Source organism: Setaria viridis, chromosome 7 (genome assembly GCF_005286985.2).
Source record: "Setaria viridis chromosome 7, Setaria_viridis_v4.0, whole genome shotgun sequence".
Classification (NCBI taxonomy): domain Eukaryota; kingdom Viridiplantae; phylum Streptophyta; class Magnoliopsida; order Poales; family Poaceae; genus Setaria; species Setaria viridis.
This window is the reverse complement of record NC_048269.2, coordinates 34,616,797-34,638,961: the sequence shown is the minus strand read 5'-3', so window position 1 is coordinate 34,638,961 and position 22,165 is coordinate 34,616,797. Positions and strand designations below refer to the sequence as shown.

The 22,165-nt window shown below is 46.6% G+C and overlaps 5 protein-coding genes across 6 annotated transcripts; 1 reads left to right on the top strand and 4 right to left on the bottom strand.

Moving 5' to 3' along the window:
• Window positions 1-459: 459 nt before the first annotated feature.
• Window positions 460-1,604, bottom strand: LOC117862396 (phytosulfokines 2). Of its 2 annotated transcripts, none has more exons than XM_072294813.1 (3): window positions 1,137-1,604; window positions 932-1,032; window positions 460-841 (listed from the first exon to the last, which is right to left on the bottom strand). In XM_072294813.1, the coding sequence occupies exons 1-3, from the start codon at window positions 1,264-1,266 to the stop codon at window positions 719-721; spliced, it is 354 nt and encodes a 117-aa protein (XP_072150914.1). In that variant the 5' UTR covers window positions 1,267-1,604; the 3' UTR covers window positions 460-718. The 2 variants fall into 2 exon arrangements, with proteins under 2 accessions (XP_072150914.1, XP_034601749.1); XM_034745858.2 differs by having other exon boundaries at window positions 932-1,020; window positions 1,137-1,581.
• A 3,372-nt stretch (window positions 1,605-4,976) lies between these two features.
• Window positions 4,977-8,312, bottom strand: LOC117862391 (ATP-dependent RNA helicase DBP3). The gene is made up of 6 exons (XM_034745852.2): window positions 7,517-8,312; window positions 7,331-7,419; window positions 7,027-7,126; window positions 6,539-6,793; window positions 5,960-6,129; window positions 4,977-5,745 (listed from the first exon to the last, which is right to left on the bottom strand). Exons 1-6 carry the CDS (start codon window positions 8,216-8,218, stop codon window positions 5,475-5,477), a joined length of 1,587 nt encoding a protein of 528 aa, XP_034601743.1. The 5' UTR covers window positions 8,219-8,312; the 3' UTR covers window positions 4,977-5,474.
• Window positions 8,313-8,640: 328 nt separating this feature from the next.
• On the bottom strand, window positions 8,641-9,613 carry LOC117862395 (uncharacterized). Its single transcript, XM_034745856.2, has one exon. It carries the CDS (start codon window positions 9,240-9,242, stop codon window positions 8,790-8,792), a length of 453 nt encoding a protein of 150 aa, XP_034601747.1. The 5' UTR covers window positions 9,243-9,613; the 3' UTR covers window positions 8,641-8,789.
• A 241-nt stretch (window positions 9,614-9,854) lies between these two features.
• Window positions 9,855-13,138, bottom strand: LOC117862394 (AT-hook motif nuclear-localized protein 1). The gene is made up of 5 exons (XM_034745855.2): window positions 12,499-13,138; window positions 11,760-11,827; window positions 11,503-11,634; window positions 10,643-10,798; window positions 9,855-10,474 (listed from the first exon to the last, which is right to left on the bottom strand). The coding sequence occupies exons 1-5, from the start codon at window positions 12,845-12,847 to the stop codon at window positions 10,139-10,141; spliced, it is 1,041 nt and encodes a 346-aa protein (XP_034601746.1). The 5' UTR covers window positions 12,848-13,138; the 3' UTR covers window positions 9,855-10,138.
• Window positions 13,139-19,214: 6,076 nt separating this feature from the next.
• On the top strand, window positions 19,215-21,353 carry LOC117862989 (protein PSK SIMULATOR 1). Its single transcript, XM_072294944.1, has one exon. The coding sequence runs from the start codon at window positions 19,388-19,390 to the stop codon at window positions 20,981-20,983; it is 1,596 nt and encodes a 531-aa protein (XP_072151045.1). The 5' UTR covers window positions 19,215-19,387; the 3' UTR covers window positions 20,984-21,353.
• The last annotated feature ends 812 nt before the right edge of the window (window positions 21,354-22,165 follow it).

Sequence of the window (22,165 nt, the reverse complement as noted above, 5' to 3'; positions counted from 1 at the left end):
AGCCTCAACAAGAACCCTCTGTTCCTGATAACACGCTAGAAAAAAAATACAAATAATAGAATTCTCACAAAATTAGAAGCACTTGACCAAAAGTTTTGTAGACTCTCATGATCAGATCATTGATAATAATAGCCATTGAATCTATTATATTTTCTAAAAGTGTACCATATTTGTCTTTATGAAAATAGCTTAAAGTAGAACCGTATCTAAATTGCACTAGACGCATGCATATAGATACAATCTCCCAACAGGATGCAGGTATTACTCCACGCCGGTGGCTTAAACGTGTATGATTCATACCATAAGTCCATAACGACAATAGGAGTATCAGGGTTTAGGGTTTTGTCCTCTTTAAGTTTTTGCATACAGACAAAGGCCACTAGTTTTCCAATATGCGTAGAAACAAGCCCTCAGTCTTCAAAATATTATGAATGCAAAGCAATCGAGCACACATGAAAGTTGAAAACTTTGTAGATAATGGGCTTGCATGGACGTACAAACATAGTATTACTTTCAGAGTTCAGACAGGGGCCGCAGCTTCACAGGTAGGCAACTAGACAAATTACCATGTATTACAAGACTTGGAGATGTACAGACAGATGACACACATGCATGTACTCGTAGTTGGGTCACTAATGTTAATTAGTGACAGAATCAAGCTAGCGGGCAGCCGGCAGGTAGATCTGGGATGAAGATATGCAGGTCCTCAGTCCTCTCCTTACGGCTTGCCCTTGTGCTGGGTGTAGATGTAGTCGAGGTGCGCGTCCCGGAGCAGCCGCCTCTGCATGCACTCGTCGTTCCCCTCGTCACACGCCGGCTCCTCCTCCTCTACTCCCATCATCTGATCAAGAACCAGTACACGAATGGTCAAGTTTACTACTCAAATTGGAAATCACTGGATTCAAAGACATTCAGCGTCTTCTGTTCTCACCTCCGAGACTGAAAGCTCGTTGCCATGGACCGCGGTACCTTCATGAAGCACTAGGCCATCTGCAGCACCAGCCTTGACACCATTATTCTCTGCAAAGGGTTCTTCAGAAACATCAGGGAAGACCAAAGCTGGTAGGATCGATCGACCAGCATAGAGCTTCAGCAACCAAGACATACTGTACATGACAAGAGTGGAGCACACGTACCTTGGTTATCAAGAGGAGGAACAGCAGGGAGGAGCCGAGCCGCGGCCGCGCAGTGGAAGAAGCAGACGAGGAGTAGGAGCAGGGCAAGAGCCGCGAGCGGCGAAAAGATGCGGCTGCAACGCTTCATCATCTATCTGTGGCTGTGTGTGTTGTCGAAGCTGTGTACTGCTGGAACAGATGAGTTAGTGAACGAGTGATAATGGAGTTGTAAGCAGGCAAGCAGCTGGTTTGGCTGGCTGCTTTGGGAGCTGTGGTCTTTCCTGTTGGGGCCGGGTGCTCGTGGCACGCAGACAGTCTTTTCTTTGTTTCTTCCTTCTCCACCACAAAATCCGCTTGCATGCAGGAGGAACCGCCACCTTTGGACAGGCAACCCTAATAATTCTCTAATAAAAGAAAACATGTTGTTATGCTCCACAACTGCTGCTGCTGCTGCTTGCTCTGTTCATTCCAAGAGGTCTGGGCCGGGCGCCTAGCTGCAGCCGCTGTGCTGCGCCTGTGGTGACATAGCATGCTCAGTGGGCCCAGCCCCACATGCAAGCATGCCCACTCCACTGTATTGGGTGCGTTGCGCTCCATTCCATCTGCGCACTTGCCTGCCTTCCCCCACTTCGATTCGAATCGATGGCCACCATTTTCTCCTGCATCATTGGCGCCTCTTTCTCCTCTCCGCGCTCTATTGCAGTTCCGTGTGACTTCCTTTGCAGCAGTGACCTTGAGCACCCGCCCACAGCCCACTGACCACCCATGCTGAGAGAGAGACGGAGGGAGCAGGCAGCTGCGTGCGTCGCTGCATCTGCGTCGCTGTCGTCGCCGAGCTAGGCAGCCTGGTGCGCATCGTTCGTCAGTGCGCTGGCTTGCTGGGCCACGGCGGATCAGCGGTGCTCTGGTCTCCTCTGTCAGATTCAAGCATCGGTTCGCACGAGTCAACGGCTCCATCGATCAGGGCACAGTCCGGGCCGGGGCCCCTCCAAACGAGCTGAGCTGAGCCTGAGCTAGTCGGGGACGCGGACAGGCGGACAGGGACACAGAGCTGGCGCGCGACGTCGGCGCCCCATACGACGAGAGATACCATGTCAGTCGAATCCTCCCTCGCCCGCTCACCACCCGTGACGTCGTTTTCCGGCGAGTCGGAGACCCATATCAACGGATCGTACGTCGGCGCAGGCTCGGCCGCGCGTCATGTATATATGTCACTGTACTGCAAGCAGTCTACATCAATGGCGTGCACCTGCACACGCCATTTTCCTTATCCCAAAATGAATGAAAGAAACCCAAGCCTGCGGATCTGTATTGATATGCTACAGCGCACTATATATGGATATCAGGATATTATAGCATCGCCCGCCTGTCGGGTGTGAAAAATATGACGCCATGCAGTGTGTAAACACTGTAACGTTAGCTACCTAGGGAGGCCTTCTTCAGCTAATAATCTTGAATTGGGAGGGGCTGAGGGAACTAATTCTTCAGCTAATCTTGAATTGGAATGGGATTAACCGAACCAAGCCTTAGGATTATATTTTACCTGATACTTCCTCTGTTTCAAATTGTAGATCATTTTTGGTAATTTTCCTCTGTTTCAAATTGTAGATCATTTTTGGTAATTTTTAAGTTTATAGTATATATCTAGATGCATAATAATATCTATGAACTAAAAAAATTAAAACGACCTACAATTTGGAACGGGAGGAGTACATTCACGTATTGGATGTAGAGCTATGTGCGCGGAAACCAGTTTTGCCAACTCGTGCGACGATATATATCACCAGAAAATAAATCTATTAACTAGTGCAGACATGAAGTCGCAAGAAAGTAGTTTATTACACGTGCTAATTGCTCATGACAATAATGACTGGTAGTGGAGTTGGCTAGGCTAATACTCCATATATGCTGGGGATATGCCAACAGACGGTTCATTGGAACTTGTTACGAGTGCGGAGCTTGGCCTGTCAACGTAATTAATACTTTCAGTAGCGAGTGTTGTGCAGAGCACCATTCCTAAATCCTGTGGCAGACCATGACGTTGTCTGATCTAAAAGGCGTTTGGATATTTTCTTTTTCACCTAACTTGCATAATCACCTCTTATGGTGTTTGTACTGCGCCACAGCACTTGTTGCCCACTCAACAAGTCATCCTCCTGTTATCCGCTGCTAATTAAAATTTAGAACAAATATGATGTCATGTAAAAATTAAAACTTGTCCTTTTCTTTTCGTGACTATATATATTGTTTGCCCCAAAATTGTAAGATGTGGGCTGCAGTCACATTTATAAAAATGGTGTGCCAAACAAATTATAACTCAAAAATATATTTGGTTCTTCTCTCCTATAGTCGCGTCGGTTCTATTCGCCAACCGGGAAAGATGAGCAGAGCATTGCTGGTAGTAGTGGAGATATATAGAGAGCTAATACAAATGCTGGGTGATATGCCAAGCAAATTAGTACTCAAAATATATAGTGATTTCAATACGCCAACCGGGAAAGGTAAGCAGAGCATTAACACTTTTACATTTGATGCTCTACATGGTATTGGTATAAACGCATGCCCTACCAACAGATATATACCATCGACATCTTTAAGACCTTTTTACCAATGATAACAGCTGCTACATTTTGTTTAAGTTGCAGGGTCTTAGATTCTTAATTTCTTCGATTAGAAGGCCCCTAGGTTCCTAGCCAAAGCATATGTAAACATATCCCTATACGTAGTTGATTTGAACTGATCTGCTTGCTACTCGATCGAGCTCAAATGCAGCCCCATGCATTCCATACTAAATCATTAAAGCTAGCTAGCTAGCTAGGGCAGATCATTCGGACATCACGATGCAATCACCACGGGCTTCATTTGTGGACACAAGCAGCTGCCTGCAGTTTAGCGAAGAGGACTGGACAATCACACAGCTAGCACACTGCAATCAAGCGGCAATCGCGGCGCGTGATGTGTAAAGAAGAAGGCGCGCGTGCAGCAGCCAGCAAGGGAGGAGGGTCCCCCTTGGCCTTTTTTTTCTAGCAGTACAATGCCGATCGATGGCGACAGTGAAGCTCCATGATCGCCAATGGATGGATGCAGCAGCGAGTAGGGCAAATAATAATTTGGCATGCTGGTTGCTGAGAGCGACGCAAACGTTTATCCTCGTGGCTGTAATGCGATTGGCGTGATGGGTATACCGAAACTGCTGTCGGCATATTTGGGAGTACGTACGTGTTGATGCCCCAGGGCACTGGATGGATGCAACAACTAATGTTTAACACAAGCAAAAGCATGAATGTAGTAGCGCATGGCAGACACATGCACCAACTCATCAGAAGCTAAGCAATGCCGTATCACCTTTTGTCCTTGATGTGAATTAACGTTAAGCGCTGCCTATACGCCTCCTGATTGCAGGGAAAAGGAGTGGACCAACAATCTGCCGCTCATGGTCACAAGCCGAGTCACCAACATCTTCCACTGCCGATCAGCATCCAGCCATAGCGCTCCGTTCGCAAAGCTTTCGTGGTGCGAATGCCAGGACCAAAGCGACACGACGACAAAGTCTGCTGGGCGGTGCACACAGCTCCTGGACCCTTCAGTTGTTGCCACCAACTCGGCGCCAAGTCAGCTGAAGAATCCATTGAGCTGACAGCAAGAGGGCAAGCTGATTGAGTACGGTAAAGATGAAAAGGGTGCTTGATTAAAAGAAGCCCATGTCTTTGACATCTCGATGCACTTTAAAGATCTAGAGACATATCCCTTCGGAAAGAGAAAGGGAAGCAAATGGCGGTCCCTGGTGACCGACACAGTTCCTCTGACAAAATTCACAATAATAGAGGCCGGCAAATCTATGAACAACAACTGAACCACTCGTTACAGAAAAAGGGCTTCAAGGCATCCACATTTCACAAGAACTAATGTAGTACATCAAGGCAGAGGCCTGAATATCATTGTCATGTTTACAAATGAGAACTACATCCAGGAAGAAGGCAAGAATGTCAAAAATGATTGGTGACAAGAAGTGCCGTGAATGGTGGCAACTAAACCCGAATCACCATAACATAATCTGGCTACTTTGATAGGGTAATCAAGTCTGCTATGAACTGCAACTGAACCAGAACCAATCATTCCAGAAAAAGAGCTTCAAGGCATTCACATTTCACAAGAACTAGTAGTAGTGTAGTACATCAAGGCAGAGGCTTGAATATCATAGTGGTGCTTACAAATGAGCACTACATCCAGGAAGAACGCAAGAATGTCAAAATTGATTGGTGACAACAAGTGCCAGCGCCATGAGCGGCGGCAACTAACCCGAATCACCATGATAAGTTCCTGGGTAATCTGGCTCCTCTAATAGGGTAATCAAGTCTGCTATGAAGACTCCAATTTTTTGAGAAACTCAGGCACCACCTGGCTGCAGTTTGCAAGAAGCTCAGCCAAAGGTTTCGCAACAGGAGCATCAGTGTTACAGAAGATACTATGGACCTCCCCTCCAATCGTATGACGAGCAACCCCAGTGAGGATGTCAACATATTCATCGACTGAAGGAGGGAAATCAACCACCAATACAGTCTCAAACCCCTCTACATCTGTCATCACCAGGTTCTCCCGGTCTTTAACATGTACATTCATCAGTCCCACACTGCACAAATACAGATACGTTTAAGATGTCAAAGTTCCTGGGTATTCTTAGTCAAAAGATAATGTCCTGGTCTAAATTCTCTATGACTGAAACTCAAATTCTCATTTGCAGTATGTTATTAAAGTAACAAACTAGCTATGCATGCTGCACAAGGTTCAGTCCGCATGAAGATATTGGAAATTGCAAAAAAAAAATGTTGTTAGGTTCACTGCACCTGCTGCATATGGTAAAAGAGGTGCCATGTGAGCCATCAGTTACTGTGCAATTTTCCAGTTTAAGTGATGATGATAGGTGCTGTGCTTTTTTATCACTTGCTGCTACTAGCAGAACCTTTGATGACTTTTTAGCATGACTCTGCAGAATCTGCTCAAGAATTTCCTTAACCTGAAAATAGAAAGTGTTCATCAGAACATGAAAGTGGTAACGCACCACGATCATCGAAACATTTGAACAGCTCCTGTTCAATAAACCATCACCCATGAATTCAATACAGAAATGAGATGCATTAGAGTAAACTACTAAATAGCATGCAGGTCCAAATGCTTGTTCAGGTTATCAATGTCAGACCACATCACTGTTTGAGGTATGAGTATGACATCCTAGAAACAACAACCTCCAGTATGCAGAGAAACACATTGTGTTGCAATTACGACTGGAACTTCTGAAGAAAATTACAGTAGCTCACTAGCTATGCATTAATGCCCTCCTGGATAAGTTGCGCAACACATAAAAGCAAACCAAACCATGAAAGGTAGCATAAGATAGGCAATTGAGAAATAAGAGATGCAGTTACCTTTGATGTTTTCAGCTTCTCCGATGGACAGAAATGTACATGCTGCGTTACAAAAGCACTCCTTGAATAAACCGAATCATTGATAGAGAGCTTTGTAATTCTTTCACGGAGTAGAGTTTTAGCCATAGTTGCAACATTTTTGTCAGATGAGTCAGTGAAGATAGTTATCGGAGGACTGCTTGATATGGCGTCTCTAATAGAAAAGATTTTGTCACTGACATTGAGGTCCAGAAAATATTTCAGTCCGTCAATGACCTGTCAATTGAAGTTGTCAATCTTTAGATGAAACTCAGTACTGTAGTAGGATAGCTAACTATATGGAGAAAAGCAATACAGAAAATAGAACAACCAAGCATGCTAAGAGCCAAGATAAAAGAGTTGCTTAACTTATTGCAAAATTCATAGTTTGTAACGTGCAATTGCATAGAACACCGAAATTGATAATTTCAATCAAACTACTACATTTGATTACCAGCATATTTACTTACCAGCATTGATACATTTGATATGTCAATTGCCTTTAGCGAAACAAGTTCAAGAAGCCTCTCAGGGGTAGCTATAAGAAACTCCGGCTCACAAGTTTTTAGTCTGGTAGGGCAGTCAAAACAAAATGAATTAACACCAATATATCAGCTGCCATTTGATATCCATAAGCACTACGCGTCTAGGTTATCAGATAACACATTTTCCATTTGCAATAAACAAAGGATAACACAAATAAAAGAACAAAAAACATACCCAGAGATCTGATGTTCAACCAGGATAACACAAATAAAAGAACAAAAAACATACCCAGAGATCTGATGTTCAACCGAAGCGCCAGGATGCAAGCTCACTGAATGAATCCCAAGAGGCTTCAGGGGTTTGCATATCGATCGCACCTGCCCAAACGACACCAAATTAACTAAATCATTCACATTTGATTCATTAAAGCTATACAAATAAATACACAGTAAGCATCAAAATGGCAGTACCAACCTGCGCGGCCTTCTCCTGGGACGGGACGAGGTACAGCAGGAAGGGACAAGAGACGACCATCCCAAGCCTCTCCTTCCTGGCGACGATGTCGCAGGCAGTGGAGACGAGCCACGCTGTCTGCTCCATCGTGGCGCACGCGCCGCTGGTGTCGAGCACGTCGGACGGCGCCGGGGAGGAGCAGGACCTCCAGAGCTCCACGCCCCAGTCGCCGGCGCCGTGGATGCTGCTGCCGCCGCCGTCCTCGGGCGCCACCGCATCCCGGATGGCGTTGAGGCAAACCACCAGGAACTTGGACGGGCGGTCGAAGTCCACGCGGCCCTCTTCCGTTTCCGTCGCTCGCTCGCGTACAGCCTTCGACTTGGCCTTGGCCCCGGCCTTCGCCGGCGGCTGCTTTTTAGTGTTGGCGTCCTTCTTCTTGGGTTTGTCGTCCTTGGCCACGGTGGCGGCGGTGGCGTCGTCTTCTGTGTCGTCGGTCGGCTCCTCACCCTTGCGCTTCTTCCCGTGGCGCTCGTTGAAGGGGTCGTCGGGCGTGGGGAGCGAGAAGCACATGCCCTCGCAGCCCCGGCGCTTCCCGGACTTGCGGCGGCGCTTGGAGGCGATGATTGCCGCGACCCGCGCGGAGACGGCGTTCTCGCTGCTGCGCAGGCGCTTGCGGCGCACCCGGTTGCGCTTCCGCGCCAACGCGTCGTCGCCCTTCGCCATCTCGGCTTCGTCGGCTGGTCAGCTCCGGCGCGGCAAACGGACACGGCAGCCGCCGGGAGGGGGAGAACGCGAGCGGTTGTGCGGCGGACGGACCGGCGGTTGTGCCAAAACCTAGCAAAAGCCTCTCTGACAGGACTGGGCCTTTGGAACTGATTGTGGCCCAGTAGTGTTCATTTCACGCTGCATATGCGGCCCAAGTGAACAGAAGATATAGGCCTTTCCCTAACTTGAAAAGTAATGGGCCAAGTTGCTGGCATAGTAACTCCCTTGCAGCCCAAACTGAGCTTTGTACCGAGTTGATCGTCGTCTCTCTTCTGATCGACTGGCCATTTCTGATCGAGGAGAGTTTATAGAGCTCAAGAAACTGAGAATGGCCACGAAATTGAAGCTACAAGGATCAAATTTTGCAAATAATCACGATAGAGCTTGAAATTTAGTTGGGAGTTTGATTCACATTCGATTATTGATTGATTTGTACACCAAAACACATCAGTTCACATCCAAGCTCATTAGCTCAACAAGGAGCAAACCCACACCACAAGGATGAGCCTTCAGAAGCAACCAGAACTAGCTACTGCTTCTGTTCCTGGAGGAGCGGCGGCGCGACGTCGACCCTGGCGACGCCGTCCCTTTCCTCGGCGACCTTGGCGACCTCCACCTCCCCGACGACCACCTCCTTGGCCGCGTCGTCCTCATCCCCAGCCGGTCCTCCCTCCTCCTCCTCCTCGTAGTTCGGATCGTTGGGGTCGATGGCGGGCGGCGCCGGGTCGAGCTCGTCCTCGACGAGGCCGCCGGGGCCCTCCCAGGTGTACTTGCCGCCGCGCCCGGACTTGGGCGGCGGGGTGCCGATGCCGACGCCGCGGGGCGCGTTGGCGGGGTGGCGCTCGAGGCGGTGGAAGCCCTGTTCCTCCAGCTTGCGCTCGAAGTGCTTGGCGGTGTCCGGGCGGCGCGTCTCCGGGATGGGCATCTTCTCCGTCACCTTCTTGCCCTCCTCATCGCGGTGCGTCACGCGCATGTACGCCATCTCGCCGACGAGCTGAGCGCGGGCTCCCCGAAGAACAGAGAAGGATGGATTCGAGAAAAGGGATCAGAGAATCAGAGATGCTTGCTTGATCGAGTTGCCTGATGAATCGAACTGTACTGTTGGTTCTCTGCTTGATCGGCCGATGTGCCGACAGAGATTTATAGAGAAAGTGGACGAGGGATGAGTAAGCTGAGGTGGAGGAGAGCAGAGGAGTCTAGAAGGTGAGGGAAGGTGGCCGAAGCTGAAGGCGACATCTAGAGGGGAAATGGAACTGGAAATATCCGCAAGTGACGTGGAGCGGTGGAGATGCTCGTGTCACGACACGACAGGTGATCAGGTGATTCAGTTTCGTTTTGGTACCAAGCAACAGTTCGCCACCAAGCACAACCAGATGCAGATGACCGAGGTCAAGTGCATAAAGATCATCACGAATCCACGTTCATCGGATGTGTTCGGCTGGACTTATAAACCGGCTGAAAAGCTAAAACAACTGATTTGTTACGAGAGAAAAATACTATTTGGTGGCTGGTAAGCTGAAGCGAACAGATTTACCAACAAGTCAACAACGGAACAAGCTGCACTCTGCAGGGCACAACCCAACGGGTAGCAGACTGATAAAAGGACTAGAACTAATTTAACTGCCACAGTCATGGCCAAAAGCAACGGAGCAGTAACCCAACAAATTTGACATCTCTCTCTAAAGAGACACTCAGATTAGTTCATTAGAGCATCTACGCATTCTACTGATCCTGGCTAAATTAACCTTACTTCACCATTCTAGCTTAGTTTCTCCCCACCTGGTCGGCTAAGTATCACACACGACAGCAAATGCCATGCCTACAAAATGTGTCAGGGATCAGGCGACAAAAGAATGACAACCACCATACCCACTTCTTCTACTCCTGGGGAGTCAAGCTGATGTTGATGTCAGGTGAAGCCCTGTGCGCCATGGGCGGTGAGCTTGCAGGCCAGCCAACCATGGTGAAGCCCGTCGTGTTCAGGTTCATCGCGCCGTGTTCCACGGTGGCATGGGGTTGTGGAGATGCTGCGGACGCTGGTGGCCCATGGTAGCCGTTACCTGGAGCAGCCTGAGAGATCGGCATTGCCGCTGTGAGAAGAGGAGGGGGAGCCACAGGTGCAGGGAGTGCCGGAGCAGGTGGTGCTTGTTGCTGCAAGTTCATCCTCCTCTGATGCTGCTTCAGACTGTTGGGCAGGAAGCTCCCCACAATCACCTGAAGTCCACAAGGTTTATGTTAGATGATAGAAAAGATAGCTACTTTCCATCAATTTACGACATAATTGTACAATACAGATTATGATGAAGAATGAAATAACTCTGTTATGATGTGTTCAGTGTGACTGCAATGGTAATTTGGTACAGGTTTCAGTCGGATTTTTACCTGTATAGGACTGGCAGCACGCAGCATCCCAGCCACGACACCGCCAACCACACGGCCATCAGGGCCAGCAAGAGAGACACTCAGCCCACCGGTTCTCCTCCTACCTTCCTCAGCCATTGTAAAAGAGCCCATCAATTGCAGAATCTCAAAACGGCCCTGAACAACAGAAACACAGCAGTTCGTTTAAACATGAGCAGCATAAATGCAGACATCATGGACTCATGGTGTATGAAATCTTTGTGATCCTACAGCAATAAAACAACTCGGAAACTTCTGTGCTCATTTCTCATGCAGATAAGATATTTTAGAAGTCCCATCGCCATTTACAAAACTTAAACAAGTTTCTTGCATTTTAACAGAGTCTAAGTTACAATTAGGAGACTTACGAATGCTGAAATAAATCAAACCTACAATGCGCGAAGAACAAAATGGAAGAGACATAGAAAAAGGTGGAAGAGACAAAGGAAAAAGTGGAAGGGAAAGCTTTTCCAACACAATAGGCCTACCAACTGCTGAACCTATGACAGTGTGTGTATGTTTCATGAGGTATCACAATCAAGACAAAGAATGTGACTTGCATGAATGAATCTTTCAACATGGGTGGTTGACCATTTTCCATAACAATGTAACATGATATATCAAATTAAAGCTTTATACATCTTTTGAAAAAAAGAAAAACATCGCAAGGATATCACTGTGTCTGATGTGAGTATAAACAATGCTACTAATACTGAACAGAGCAAATTTGTGCAGTGACCAGGGCTTCCAAGTTCTCAGAAGTTCACAACAGCCAGTAGATTCTAAGTCCTAACTCAGAACATTACAAGGAGAATAATAGGATGCAAAGGGTCTTTAATTACCTCATAGGTGAAGGTGCTACCAGATGAATCCGGCTGCCTCAATGTTACATTAGAGATTGTCCCATTGGCAGAGAGGATGCAAATCGAGCGTGGACCCTTCTGAGAAAACGACATTATGCGCGCCGCGACATCCTACCAACAAATTAGACAAGAAAGCTCAGTGACACCGTTAAGGCAAGCACTGCCCACTAGTCAAACAATGCCAAACTAGCTGCAGACAAACACGATGCTGTGATGAGATGGAATACAAGTCTTACCTCCCCAGTACCCACGATGATAACATGAGGTGTGAAACTCCCTCCGGCTGACAGCGCATACCATTCACCTTTTGCATTTGAAGAAACCAGTCAGATAGAGAAATGAACAATTTTTAAGAAACTAAACTACTACTAGATGATGATAAAGATACCGTAGTCACGGCTCATCTTTAAAAAAATTAACTAAATCATGCCAATTGATTAGGTAATCCACCCAGGAAAAAATATCCCAAGAAAGAATGCGCGGGCAAGATTGGTAGGAAGAAAGGGGATGAAACATAAGAATTGGTACAATTTTTTTTTTGATATACTTCAATAATTGATACTGAAGACGAATGGGACAATGAACGGCAGAACCGTGGTAACGGAATAAAACAATATTGACTACTAGTTCAGTGGGAAAATGTAAAACTACGTGTGTACACGTGACTACACGGTTTATCTCAACCATTGATTTCTCTTCATCTACCTACCACGTATACTTCTCATCTACCTATGATCTATCTCACCATTGATTTATAAAAAAATGGCTTCTCATGTGGTCACACTTACGTGTGAAAAATCCATGTTCTCGTGTCCAGCTAGGCTGCTGTGTATGTGCTTTTCAATTTTCACCAGCCCCAATGTAACAGAAATCAACAAGGGGGGAACATAGCCAGAAATTATAAAGCAAAAATGGAAATTTCTAGTTGCTCAAGAAGAAAGAGGAAGCTTTGCATTTCAGAGGGAGCATACTGACCTAGAGTGGCTAGGATCTGGCGCCTGCCGGAGCCGCGCGGGCGGCCCCTGCGCCGTCCGGAGCTCAAGTTGGATTGCTCACTCTGCCCAGCCGTCTGCATGCCGTTGTCCCCTGCGGCCTCGCTTGGCTTGTCCCCGCCCAGACTCCACGCAAGTGGAGTTGCAGTGGCATCCCCTCCGTGGCCAGCTTCGGCCGGTGGCGGGGACGGCGTGGGGGACGTCGACGGCGAGGGAGAGGACCGGTACCCCTTTGCTGCTTCTTGCGCCTCTGTCATGGTTATGTCTGCTCTGAAGAGACCATGACCGGATTCATGGCCTCCTGCCACTGCAACGCCCTCCCTTCCCTCCATTACAATGTGAAGGGCTCTTCTTGGTTGGAGCTTGGAGCTTGCTGGGCAAATTTCTTGTTCTTGGTTTGCTACTTTGCTTGCTTGGACTCAAATGAGGAGGAAGACAGACGAGGGAAGACACCGGCTCTAGTTTTGGTTTGTATCCGGTTACTACCAGGCACCAGCAAGCAGCTGCTGGTTGTACCAGTATTATACCGAAGTCATCAGGGAAAATATTTTGAATATGGGAAGATGACAAATAAAATAAAGGAGATTTGGGGGCAGAAACTGCACAAGAATGGCGGGGTTTCCTGCTCTCTGTAACCTTCTCTCTCTTTTGACCAGCCATATGATTGGTTGGACTGCAAAAGTGTACTAGAGTCCAACATAACTTCCATTTTTTTCTATTGAACAGTAAAGTAGCGAATGAGACAAACAATGTCTTCCGAAAAATGGATAAGATAAATTAAAGACAGTTAAAGAATTGCAGTGTCTTAATTGAGTTACCAGTACTAAATAAAATGGAAATGTATATTTAAACTTTTTCCATAAGCATGGAACTAAGGTTTGAATAATCTCTGCTTTTCCTTTAAGTCTTTTCTTGCATGTTGATATATTAAAAGATCCAGCAGGTGAGAGAAAAGCAGCCACATTGGGGATTGTACCATACAGTTCATTACTGCTCACTCCATCTCCAACTGATACATTACTATGTCTGCACTACACTGCACACTTTTGATTGCCACATTTTTCAATGACGTTTTTAAAATAATACAAATATGCATAAAATGATGAAACATATAATTACTATTTTCATGTAATAATCTAAAATTTGTGTAAGAAAATGAGATTAAAGCTTAACCTAGCATGCATTTCTTTTCTTTTCTTTTTTTGAAAAGTGCTAGCATGCATTTCAGATATTAAAACACAGAGGGAGTCGTTTGGTTATTCTACTATTTGTATTATTAGTACTACTAATACCTGTTCCTAGACCTAATAAAGCATTTCGTTTCTCATCTTTCTATGCAGCTTTCCCAATGTGCCTCTTCTTTAGAATCTTGAGAATCACACAAAAAAGTCATATTCTTGTTTCATCCCTCTTTTCTCCCCCCACAGTTTCAAGAGAGCTTTAGGACAAGACGGGAAATACTGATGCAGTAAACTTATAACAAGCACGCGTACCTAAATTTGCAGCACCAGCACCTGTACCTGTTTTGCTTGGCCAAGCTGCCCTGCACATTTCACAGCTGTCCAACTGAGGGGATAAGATCGAAGCACGGGCCTTTTGGGAAATCACTAGCAGGAGAGTAATTCAAATGGCAAATAAAAAAGGCAGTCAAATCCATGATGTGCTGTAACTGTAAAAGCTTGAATTCCTCGTTATCATAAAACTATGGATGCTTTAATAAACAAGACAATAGTTTAATATGAGCATCCCCAATCAGAAAAACAAAATAATGTTTCTTGACAATAAGACACCAACCAGAGGAAGGCATAGACAAAAGAGGATGGGGGACCTTGATAAAACAGAAGAGCGCGGTATGAAGAGGAAAACATCTTTCAGAAAAAATCTTGAAGAATATAGGCTAGTATATCTTCATGGAAGTTTTACACAATGTATAAGGGATGATGACAAGTAGAGCAGGAAAGAGATCTGTCCATTGCCTTGGAAACATCAAAGCTTACAGTTTCAAAGCTTACACTCTGAAGGTGCACGGCCGCTAGAGCAAATTTCCGCAACATCCGCTGCAAAAGATGGAAATGTGTGAGCTGCGGATCAAAAGCTGTATACACGACGTACTCCTATAGCTTTGCATTTATTGCATCTCAGATACTGAAATGGAGAACAAGCAACTCATCAGAATGTGAGCGGCAGCTTGGTAGAAGAAACAAACACTACTTGGGACACTTCACAAAATCTATTCAAGAACATATGTCATCTGCTTATTATTTTTCATTTTAGGACATAGCGTTTCGAATTGGTCCACTCAACAAAAAATGTTGATTCACCAAGATTACAGCATATTTGAGTTCTAATATAACCTGTCACCCTGCTCCTGGCGCTTAGTAGTTCAAGTGAACAAGAAGACGGCAAGAAAGACAACACCGAGAGATTTAAAGTGCTAAATTTTTTTATATCAAGGAACTTAGGAGATTATTTTTGCTTCTTCAAAGAATATCAGTTTTTTTCTAGGGAATATGTAGGATTGTGCTTTCAATTATCAGGGAGGAAAACACAACGTTAACAGCAAGAAAATGGCAAAGAACACAAGATACAAAAAAAAGAGCAAGAAAGTAACAAATATAACAGCTTACAAAAAGTGAATTGCAGCCAGCTTACATTATCATAGTTTCAAAGACTAAAAAAATCAAAACACTCACAAGGTGTTGCCAAATGGTGTAATTATTTATTACTACAGGTGAGATAGTGGAATGCCATTATTGTTACCAGGGAACGGTTTTTTGTTAAAAGGACTGAGTCTTGTTCCATAGACATCATGGTGCAGAAATACATGGTCAGATAAACTGGAAGTATAGCTTTATTAACATGGTCAGATAAACTGGAAGTACAGCTTTATTAACATGGTCATGTTGGCGATCGTTATTTGAAAGTAATTCCCCTTATCTTTTGAATCAGAGAAAATAGTTCTCCATACCATTCGATTGGTTGTCATCTTTTACCTCAAACATCCAATCTCAAATTAGAGGCTTGGGACAGCCTGTTCTCAACTGGTGAGCTCAAATGCAGAAGGTTGATCTAGCTGAGCCATGCATACATAAGTGGGATCAATAAGATAAACATCAGGAAGAAAACAGTGCAGTTGTTATTAGTCCAAATCCTTCAGTTATGGTTAACAGATACAGGACAAACCATGACAAAGTACTTGAAGATTCAGCAGTGAGAAACTGAGAATCTTTAATTATATATTCTGAACGATCTTGTGTTCAAAATTCAAACATTTAACAATCATAAAACGATATTGTAAATATCTTGATGAATCCATATTTTGTACTTTGTGGACAGAGAAGGGAAAAAACAAGTTTTATTAACTTCCATTGGAGATCTTTTGCAGATACTGAGTATGAATTAGTGGACAGCTGTACTTGCTTCAAGTGTACCCACAAGGAACCAAAACTCGCCTCCCAAGGATTAATTAATAGAGTTGATTATTGATAAGGCTTTGATTAAAGAGTAACAATAATGGTGCCATGTGATTAAGCCAAAAAAATGTCCATTCTTGTATCAAACGTTTTTTCAGGCTTCTTGTAAGTATAAAACAAATGGAAGAAGGGAAAGCATCGCACGCGCCCTTTCTTGCATCACAGCTTTTAATATGATAAACAGGTAAAAGCAAAACAAGAGCAAAAAATTAAAGCTGCCAAATAATAATTAAAGTAAACAAACAGAGAGAACTCAGAGTCTCAGACCTAGAGGGCCTTTTCTATTCTTAGACTGCTAAATAATCCGATACCTAATCTACCCATGCACATGGCCTTGAAGCACCCTTTCAAGGAATAACCTACACAAACTAGTAGCACACTGGACAAGCAAGCTGCACCATTAGCAGAGAGGAATGAGAACAATGGCTGGTACTATGAGTTTCTTGCCGTGTCAGCATTGAGCTCCAGTGTGAAGATTTCATCAACTGTTGCATGGTCACTGTTAACAGGAAAAAAAAATACTATGCTTAAAGATCAGAATATGCATACCTGCCTTAGTAATGTACTGTCTGGGTCTGGGGAAAAAATATACAAGTCCTGTTGGTTGATCTTGCATCATAAAAATGGACACTGGTGATCTTAACTTATTAATTCATAGCTCCCACTTCTCCTACAGCGTTTGATTGGGGGAAAACAGTTAACAACAGAATAAATCTGGAAAACTTTTCGTGACCCCTCAAGATCAATATTGATCAAGCTAATGTTTTGTAACCAGACTAAGTATATTACAGAGTGGGAGGACTAGTGAAATAGAATTCTGCAGCCGTTTGCCATGGGCTTTTCCCTTCTATAAATTTGTGATTACTTACTATAAAAATATAGAAATTGTGGAATTTTGTCCAGCTTGGTGATTTCTTTCCAAGTGATTGCATCATAATTACACAAAACTGTCAAACTGTTGGGGCTTGAACTATATTTCAGTAAAGGACTAAAAATGTATTGGAGCATATATATTGCTGAATGGACTTGCCAAAAAACACCATATGACGTCTTGTCTCCTAAAAATACTTCTTGAATACTATAGTAAAAGAAAGGAGTGTTACCACAATTAAACTATCAACTATGACTCTTAGGCACACCAAATTTTAATAGCTACTTTAGTCCAGAATGAATATCTAAGAAAAGTCCATTGCGCATAATCATCAAAGTTTGCTGGAAAAGCTATAGTTAATTTTTCCAGAAGATGCACATAAAGGAATGACAGAACAGGTATGACTCAATGTGCGCAATAAGTACTTAACTTCCAGTATCTTTACATATATTCGCGCAGAAGCACAAATTATTATGCTATTCTATTGACTTAAACGTTGAGTCAACAAATTACTACTCGTAGAGTGGCTTCAATGGAGCAAGAGTCCTTAGATTCAAATTGACAGCATATTAATATGAGACTGATGTGTTGAGAACCATGTTGCAGCATTTTATTGACTAGCTGTGGAGAAGGGAAATTACATACGGCAACCGAGTTCCATTTTAACCCTTACTACAATTAGTTGTCACTTTGATGTCAGAAAACAGTAAAAAACTTATGCATTAGTTGAAGGGCAATTTTCGTAGCAACTCTTTATACCTAGGCCATCAGGTTGGGAATGAATTCTTCAGGGATAATATAGATCAAGACTAAAGGTTCTCTTGGATCTGAAGCAAAACCTGAAACTGAACTACGCTTTAGACTGTAGTTGAGGTCTGAAGCATGAGGGTGGCCACTGAAGTGATACTGTATTGCACACTACAAGCAACATGTGAGAAAATATAAACAAACTGAAGTCATGTGATTACCCCATCTCTAGGTTAGTAGAAAAAAGTGAGGATACATTTGTTGTCATCATGAATAAAGTATTGGTCCATTCCCTAATTATGATCCAGGAAGTAACGACTAATAACTACAGGCTAAGCCACACGTCTCGACAGGAAGGCAGGGCATTCTGTGCAGCACGGCACGAGATATATGAGCATACTGCTCGAAGATTTCAGAATGAAGTGCATGGATTGCATTGCTGATAGCATTCAGATGATAAAACATACGGACAAGGGCATAACTCCTACTGCGCGCGTCCCCATCAACCTCTAATAAATTATCAAGGGTTCCACAAACTGAAGCACGCAACAAAAGAAAAACAAAAAAATTATGGCTCTGTGTTAGCATCAACGGGGTATTGTGTTGGGGAGCTTGGAGATACACGCAGAAGATGGGGATTGTGGAAGGAGCACCCGGGGAGTGATCGGGAGATGGAGCCAGTTCAGACGAACAAACGGGGAATCCGCGAGGATTTGCCGATATCGACGTCGCCGGCGGCGGCTCGTCGGCCGGCTCCGTGCGGTCAGCCGTCGTTCGCAATGACACCGGTTTCGGTCCAGTGGCTTAGTGGGCCTCGACACTACTGATCTGGCCCATAGCGGTTGCAGTGGGCTGAGGTGATCGGTGTACTGCCTCGGCTCACATAGGCAATGGTTTTTTTTTTTTACGAGACGTAGGCAATGAATGGAAGTGGCGCTATCTATCATCAGAGGCCGAGCTCTGTCCATTTGAGACAAAGGGGCTCTTACGGTCGAATACTGGCTACACGTCAGACAGCGGAAATTGAAGGCATTCGCGTGTTGGCAGCTAGCCGTATATATGGACGATGGATCATACTAGCTGCTTAACTGCCGGCAGGTCCAACATCTTTTTGTAGCTTGTACTGTATATCCAGCTTCGTCCTCCTTCCGGCACGTGTCGCTCGGTCACTCGGAAACTCCCCATCTCGAGACTAGTACGTAAGAGACACGAGACGGCTTACGTGTGTTTGCCATAAGACACGAGGAAATCGCCAAACGCGCTGCGTCCCACTCCATCGAGCCTTGTAACCTCCCTACGTGTCGCGGGCAAGTGAGCTCGTGACCCATGGACAACGTAGGACCAGCTCAGAATATAGCAACCGAGAAGAGAAAAACGCCCGCTGCCGCTGGCTGCGCCAATCATTGGAAGTGCCGCGCCGGCGAACTTCCCGAGCCACGACACCCGCACGGAGACACGCCGGGTCCCGGACGACGCGCCCCCTTGCTTCTCGCGCGCCTCCCGACCCTCCCTCCATCACCGTGGCCGAATAATCCCCGGGCGATGCCGCAATTGCTGCTCGGTTTCAACTCCCAGCAGCCACCACACTCCCCACTGCTCACCCCGTGACAGGGAGGTGACACTACCGATGCCAATCCACTGCAGCTGCAGCTTTCCAATGCTCCTTGCCCACCCCACCAAAGCCGTTGGCGCGCAGATGCCTTTTGACCTCACGCCGTCACGCGCGCCGCGTACATAACCCAACTGCCGCCCGGCCATCCACTTCGCGAGCGACGAGCGGGATGCGGAAGCTGCGAGAGCCGAGGGGCGGCGGGGAGAAGGTGGGCGTACTGGCCTTCGAGGTGGCCGCGCTCATGTCGCGGGCCGCCGGCCTGTGGCGCGCGCTCGGGGACCCCCACCTCGCGCGCCTCCGCGCCGAGGCCATCCGCCTCGAGGGCGTGCGCCGCCTCGTGGCCGACGACGACGCCGCGCTCCTGGCCCTCGCGCTCGCCGAGATGACCGCCGCGTGCCGCGACCTCTCCCGCGCCGTCGCGCGGCTCTCCGCGCGCTGCGCCGACCCGCTCCTCCGCCGGTTCAACGCCCTCTTCGCGGCCCTCGTCAAGGGCGGCGGCGGCGCCGACCCGCACGGGCTGCGGTACGCCGCCGAGAAGAAGATGGACCGGAAGGCGCGCAAGATGCAGCGCCTGGTGGCGTTCACCGCGCACCTGTGCCACGAGCTCGACGTGCTCGCCGAGCTCGAGCAGGCCGTGCGCCGCGACATGCAGCGCGCGGCGAACGGAGGGGAGTGCGCGCGCCGCGTGGCGCGGCAGAGGCAGGAGGTCGAGCGCCTCCGCGGGGCCTCCCTCTGGAACCGGAGCTTCGACTACGCCGTCCGGCTGCTCGCCAGGTCGCTCTTCACCATCGTGACGAGGATCACAGAGGTGTTCGACCTGGAGCCCACGAACATCTCCATCTCCTCCTCCATGGATGACGACTCCAACTCCAAGGTCTCGCGGCTTTCTTGGAGCAGCTCGTTCGTGAGCAGCAGCATGCAGTCCATGGTGTACCCTTCCGACGTCGTGGCCGCGGACACTCCTGGGAGGATGCTGCGTGCAAGATCCAGCAAGTCTACCAGCGGCGACGCTCGTCGGTTTCTCATGTCCAGGAGCAAGAGCTTGAGGCAGCTCAAGTGGCCGGCGGCTGGCAGGCACCTCGTCGGCTGCGTGGTCACGGGGAGCAATTCTCCGGTCAGAAACGGGTGGACCCATAGCGACGCTGACCTTCCACTGAGCTTCAGCTACATATCCGCAGCCAGCAACGACGATTATTACAGCAGCATCAACTTCCAGCACCAAGCGGATCATCACACGAACGCGAAGCCTTCGACGGCCGTGTTCGAGTCCACACACGACGTTCTGACCAACGCGCCGGCGACGTCCCTCGGCGGCGCCGCCCTGGCGCTGCACTACGCCAACCTCATCATCTTCATCGAGAAGCTCGCCATCTCACCTCACCACATCTGCTCCGACGAGAGGGACGACCTGTACGGCATGCTGACGGACAGGATCCGGGCGTCTCTCAGAGCGCGCCTCAAGCCGTTCGCCGCCATGAACACGCCCTGCGATCCCGTCCTGGCCGCCGAGTGGTCCGACACCGTGCAGAGGATTCTGGGATGGCTGGCTCCGCTCGCCCGCAACATGATCCGATGGCAGGCCGAGAGGAACTTCGAGCAACGAAACGTCGCGTCGAGCGCTGGCGTCCTGCTTCTGCAGACGCTCCATTTTGCAGACCAGAGGAAGACTGAAGCTGCGGTGACCGAGCTGCTCGTTGGTCTGAATTACCTCTGGAGATTTGGGAGGGAGCTTGATGCAAGGGCCAAATTGGAGTCAGCAGGTTAGCGATGGTTGTGTGAGATTACTCTGGGTGACATGTGTCAATATCATATCTGTAATTGCGGTTGCAGGAGGCTGTCAAGTGTCAACTGAACTGAACTAGATGGTCTTGGGATATTAAACTTGGGAGATAGCATCTCTTAGACAGAACAACACCTTGCTAATTTTGCTCCGTCAACGATGCTCCCAAGGAACAGGCACCAATCAACACCTCGTCACCCGTCAGCTTGGATGCTGCTGTTTCTGTACATCTGATCTGCAGTTCTGATAGTTCAACAACTTTCCATGTAAAGATCTACTATGTACTAATAAAGGAGACACATCAGATTTGCAGTGCTTCATGAAATTTTTTTAAGGTCATTTAAACACAACTGAATTCATTATGCTTGTATTTGTACATAATGCGTTTCGAGTGGCCTCGTCTTAGTGAACATCTGTAGTTGAATGTCGATTTACCAATTACTTCGTACTTTGTGTATTGGTATCGTGACGAACTAAACAGTTATGACTCCTAATATTCTTTTCTAGCAACTCTTGCAGATGATTTGAAGTACTTAAAAGGCACTGAGATTTTGACATATGCTCCACCAATCCAGCGGCATCCTTATAGAATTCAGTTTTTCCTTCCTTTTTTTTTGAAAGAAATTCAGTTTTCTTTGCAATGCAAAGATTTATGTTTGCAAGGTGATGAACTGGGCAGATCTGTAACAAGTATATAAATCTGGCCTGAGGAGGCCCGGCCTCTTCTGGCCCAACTAGCATTGCAATCAGGCCCAACTAGATAATTCTGTCTGATAAGCTGTTAAGATGATGGGCCTTGGTATATGTTTTCGGCCTGAAATGAATTAGACTTTTCCTTATTAGCCCGGTCCATGAAACGCCATGCCTCAACCCAAACAAAGAGGACCGCACACAAGTTTTCTTTTGCAAAAAATGACAGCAGGAGAAGTGAACATACCTTCACCCAAACCAAAGAACCAAAATAGCAGTTAGCATTAAACTAAAAAAAAATAAACATGTGCTTCAGCCTTCCCGAAGTTATGCTCCCTTTGTACTTGTCAGGTTAAATAAAATTATTACATAAGAAGAATGTAGAGAACACGTTCTCAGCTCATGAGAGAATCTCTTGTAACTGAGAATTTATGCATTTTAAAACTTAGTTTCAAATTGCCTTTAGATTTTGTGTTA

What these genes read in the sequence shown, in the direction of transcription:
- LOC117862396 (XM_072294813.1), bottom strand. Translation starts at nt 1,266, where the DNA reads ATGATGAAGCGTTGCAGCCGCATCTTTTCGCCGCTCGCGGCTCTTGCC. An exon ending in TCCTCCTCTTGATAACCAAG is followed by an intron (nt 1,033 to 1,136) that starts GTACGTGTGCTC and finishes ATGTTTCTGAAG; the next exon opens with AACCCTTTGCAGAGAATAAT. An exon ending in ACGAGCTTTCAGTCTCGGAG is followed by an intron (nt 842 to 931) that starts GTGAGAACAGAA and finishes GTTCTTGATCAG; the next exon opens with ATGATGGGAGTAGAGGAGGA.
- LOC117862391 (XM_034745852.2), bottom strand. Translation starts at nt 8,218, where the DNA reads ATGGCGAAGGGCGACGACGCGTTGGCGCGGAAGCGCAACCGGGTGCGC. An exon ending in TATCAAATGTATCAATGCTG is followed by an intron (nt 6,794 to 7,026) that starts GTAAGTAAATAT and finishes TTCAATTGACAG; the next exon opens with GTCATTGACGGACTGAAATA. An exon ending in AGAAGCTGAAAACATCAAAG is followed by an intron (nt 6,130 to 6,538) that starts GTAACTGCATCT and finishes TTCTATTTTCAG; the next exon opens with GTTAAGGAAATTCTTGAGCA.
- LOC117862395 (XM_034745856.2), bottom strand. Translation starts at nt 9,242, where the DNA reads ATGGCGTACATGCGCGTGACGCACCGCGATGAGGAGGGCAAGAAGGTG.
- LOC117862394 (XM_034745855.2), bottom strand. Translation starts at nt 12,847, where the DNA reads ATGGAGGGAAGGGAGGGCGTTGCAGTGGCAGGAGGCCATGAATCCGGT. An exon ending in TCATCGTGGGTACTGGGGAG is followed by an intron (nt 11,635 to 11,759) that starts GTAAGACTTGTA and finishes ATTTGTTGGTAG; the next exon opens with GATGTCGCGGCGCGCATAAT. An exon ending in GTAGCACCTTCACCTATGAG is followed by an intron (nt 10,799 to 11,502) that starts GTAATTAAAGAC and finishes TCTGTTGTTCAG; the next exon opens with GGCCGTTTTGAGATTCTGCA.
- LOC117862989 (XM_072294944.1), top strand. Translation starts at nt 19,388, where the DNA reads ATGCGGAAGCTGCGAGAGCCGAGGGGCGGCGGGGAGAAGGTGGGCGTA.